This window comes from Mugil cephalus, chromosome 11 (assembly GCF_022458985.1).
Source record: "Mugil cephalus isolate CIBA_MC_2020 chromosome 11, CIBA_Mcephalus_1.1, whole genome shotgun sequence".
Lineage (NCBI taxonomy): Eukaryota > Metazoa > Chordata > Actinopteri > Mugiliformes > Mugilidae > Mugil > Mugil cephalus.
The window spans coordinates 19034748-19038669 of NC_061780.1; the positions used below are offsets into that span (position 1 = coordinate 19034748).

Sequence of the window (3922 nt, forward strand, 5' to 3'; positions counted from 1 at the left end):
TTGTTGTTGTTCAATATAAGTACTCATTTGGGGCAATTCCTACAATTTAGGGGAATTATCAGCGCATTTATTTATGTTTGTTTATGCTACTGTGGTAACCTTTACTCCTTTAATCTTTGACTTTTGACTTCAGTCGCCTCCCTGGCAATGATTAGTAAAAGAAAAGAAAACCCGCAGCATGCCAGTCGGAGACTATTTAAATTGATATATTAACCAGCACTGCCTTCCTGCGGCACAACAGAGTACTGCATCCGCAGAGCGCATAGGAACCAATAAACTGCGCCTTTGTTCCTCGTCGGAACGTAAAAGCTGACGGTGAATTCTTCGAGTTAAGCTGGTAGTTGGCTTCTTTCCTGTAGCGACCGATTGGGTACACATTAGAAGTTGTTTCCCTCTTTAAAACGATATGAAAGTACATTTTGCGTATAGAAACTGTGATGTTTTCGTCTTATTTTAACTTCTCCACGTAGCCACGAGTCAGGCGAAGAGTGAGACCTCTTTTATGCATCCTTATCTGCAGTGGCAGTTCATTTAGAGTTCCCGCACACCCAGTAGTGTGTTAAATGTCTAAAACATAGATACTTGGGGTAATAAGTCCTATTGTTTTGAGTTGTTTAGCTTAGTTTAGTAGCTCGCTGTCGTCCGACCTGGTGCTACACTAGCGTTGCGTGCTGTCGTTTAAATCTTTTCTTCTCATGCCAAAGGCTATGAGTAAAGAGTCCAAGATGAGGGCAACAGTAAACCAGAAGCTGACAGAGATGGGAGAAAGAGAGAGGTGAGATAAAATACTTTATTACTCTATTCTTTAGTCTCTACAGGTTGTGAATGTCTTGTGTTAAAAGTTGCATAACTCTCCACCGAATGTTGGTTTAAAGTCCTGTATTGTTCAGAGAAAACGCGATGAACGGCATATTTCACAATAGGTACTCTGTATGTATAATGTACATTTTTATATATATTATATAAACTAAGAGGGCTGCTGTTCTGTCACATAGTTAAACGCCACTCTATAAAATATCAATAGTTTGTAATGAGATCGTCAGGACAGACAGAGGCAAAATTATTCTATATAGCATTTTCATAATAGTGCGTTTGCCATCAGGGAAGGAAAACTCCATTGATATAATAACCTGGTCGTTCAGTATATTCATCTGGCCTCGTTTTTGAGCATAAAGCTGCTGAACCTAGACTTGACCAACTGCAGCAACCCCAGATCATAGCACTGCCCCCTCAGGCTTGTACAGTAGACAGTAGGCATGATATGTGCATCACTTCATCTGCTTCTCTTCTCATCAGACCACATCCATTCCTACATAGTGTAATCTTTATGCTCCCTAGCCCCTTTTTTTATTTAAACAAGTTAGCCTCACTGATTAGTGGTTTTCTTAAGGATACACAGCTGTTCACTCCCAATGCATTAAGTTCATTGCCCTGAGTTCTAGTGTTGTTTCTCTTTGATTTGATTTCACCAAATGTTTAAGTGCAAGATCATCGCAGGATCAATCACAATTTTTTTCTGACCACATTTCTTCCTGGAAGACGATGGTTCCCCGCTATCCTTCCAGTTTTTAATAATGCGTTGGACAGTTCTTAACTGAAATTTTTGTAGTTCTTGGTTCAATCTCCTTTGATGTTTTCTCTGCTTGATTCATGCCAATGGTTTGACCCTTCTCAAACAGACCACAGGAGGTGTCTTTCCACATGGTTGTTTAAGAAATGAGAAGCTGCTCGTTGCATCAGTTGGGGGTTAAATAAATTTGATTCTTGTGTATTATATTCTTATATATCTTATGCCTCTGATCGGCAGACTGAAGGAGGTGCTGAGAGCCAAGCTCACTGAGTGTGGATGGAAGGACCAGATGAAAGCTCACTGCAAAGGTAAAACACGCATCAGAGAGTCGCTGATGTGGGTTGTGGCTCAGGTGACGTGGTTCAACCCTTCAACATGTCAAAGTGTCCTTGGGCAAGACACAAAACTCAAAATTGCTCATAGTGTGTGAGCGTCTTACGTGTGTGCGAATGGACGAATGAGAAACACTGTAAACGTTGTAAATCGTTCTCATTAACCTTCAACAGCTTGTGCCACCAGCTGAATCACGTTACTAGTGTGAATATGTTTCTGTCGGCCGCTCATTAAATCATGTACTAACATTCAAAGTTAAGAAAACACGTTGTCCAAATTCCGTCCCTTTAAACGTCAGACCATTTATATAATGGTATATATTTATTATTATGACTGTTTGCAGCTCAAGGTTAGTGAATTTAGACAACTGCTTGCATTACAGCCACATTTTTGGCTTATTTACTTAGTTATGTTATTATAGCTGGTAAAATCTTTTATTGATTTGCAGAGGTCATTAAAGAAAAGGGCTTGGAGCACGTCACTGTGGAGGACCTTGTCGTAGAGATCACTCCTAAAGGAAGAGGTACGTCCACTTCACTGTTTCTAGAAACCATTGTTTGAAGAAGTTCCCTCATTCTCACACAGGCGGTGTACACCATCTTGTGATAGAAGACGCTGCGGCACGACTATAAATACAAGAAGGGCCTGAGTAGACTCTGTTTTCTGAGGAAGCTCGGGTCTTTCGATGTGTGCAGCGAGTCTTTCTACCAGTCTGTCGTAGCAAGTGTCCCGTACCTTGCTGTGGTTTGTTGGGGGATTAGCACCAGCACAAAAAAACATCAGTAGGATCAACAAATTAATCTGAAAGGCTGGATATGTGATTGGTAGGGAGTTGGAGATGTTTGCCACTGGATAAACCGCTCTCCATTATGGACACTACACCAACTTTAAAGGGGCAGAAGAGCTTATTCTCCATCAGGCTGATTCACCTCTGCTGCCTTAGTGAACACTACAAAACATCTTTTATTCTTTACTCTATCCAGCTGTGTAACAGCTCAAAAAAACAGTCCTTACAGACCTTAGTTAAGGGCAGGTCAGTGATATTATTGTGCTGCGTTAAGCTCAAACAGGGACATGCAGACGTCCTAAGACTTTTAAAAACAACCGAACCTGGCTCTAAAGAAACTATTTGAGAAGACACTTATTCCACAGACAGTAGCTTCAGTAGGAGGTGGTGCAGTGACTGGATGTCATTTTTCCCAATTAGGGATGTAGGTGTGAGCTTGGAGACGGAATAATAATAAATCATCCTTTTTCTCTTGCAGCCTTGGTGCCAGACAGCGTGAAGAAAGAGCTCCTACAGAGAATAAGAGCCTTCTTAGCTCAGCACGCCTCATAATTTAGCCCTAACCTCTCATTAGACCACTTGCCTATACTCTCGTGACACAGATTTATATTTTTTATGGAGTAATTTACTTGAATTTTAAAGATACGACACAGACTCTGGTATTTGACTGTGATCGCGTGTGTAAATGCACACGTGTCTGTCCTTTGTATATGAAATGTGCTGTTGGAATAAAGGTGTTTTGATTGATCTGACTTGAGTGAACAATATGTTTTCAATTTATCGTCCTGACATTGGCAGCTTTATTTTTTTTAAATTACATTTGAATTTGAATAGTTCTATGAGGACACTATTTCCTATTATATCATGATGGTAACTAGCCAGTATTTTGGTGAACGGTTGTTGACTTATGTACATATTTCATATTCAGTGTGATACACCCGATGTTTTCTCAAAAGAAATTCAATAATTTAAACTCACAATCAACCCTATGAAGTTCAACTGAAGTTGCAGGTTTAGAGTTGAACCGAAAACCTAAATAAAAACGTTATCTGAGGGATTTGTGCTGCGGAACAGTTTACTAGCAAGAAGGCGGTTTGTTCTCATTGACATTTAGTCCGTAGCTACACTGAATACGTTTATGTAATTCGGCATAATGGAACAAAATAATCCTCCGTGCTGGGACATGTGTTTTCCATTGCACTTTCGTCTAAATGAGGAGCCGGTCGTGTGTG

General features: G+C 40.3%; 1 protein-coding gene across 3 annotated transcripts; it reads left to right on the forward strand.

Annotated features, from left to right (window-relative positions):
* Positions 1 to 280: 280 nt before the first annotated feature.
* On the forward strand, positions 281 to 3442 carry eny2 (ENY2 transcription and export complex 2 subunit). Of its 3 annotated transcripts, none has more exons than XM_047598861.1 (5): positions 281 to 370; positions 705 to 775; positions 1808 to 1878; positions 2352 to 2426; positions 3169 to 3442. In XM_047598861.1, exons 2-5 carry the CDS (start codon positions 708 to 710, stop codon positions 3240 to 3242), a joined length of 288 nt encoding a protein of 95 aa, XP_047454817.1. In that variant the 5' UTR covers positions 281 to 370; positions 705 to 707; the 3' UTR covers positions 3243 to 3442. The 3 variants fall into 3 exon arrangements, with proteins under 3 accessions (XP_047454817.1, XP_047454816.1, XP_047454818.1); XM_047598862.1 differs by having other exon boundaries at positions 305 to 337; XM_047598860.1 differs by having other exon boundaries at positions 304 to 775.
* The last annotated feature ends 480 nt before the right edge of the window (positions 3443 to 3922 follow it).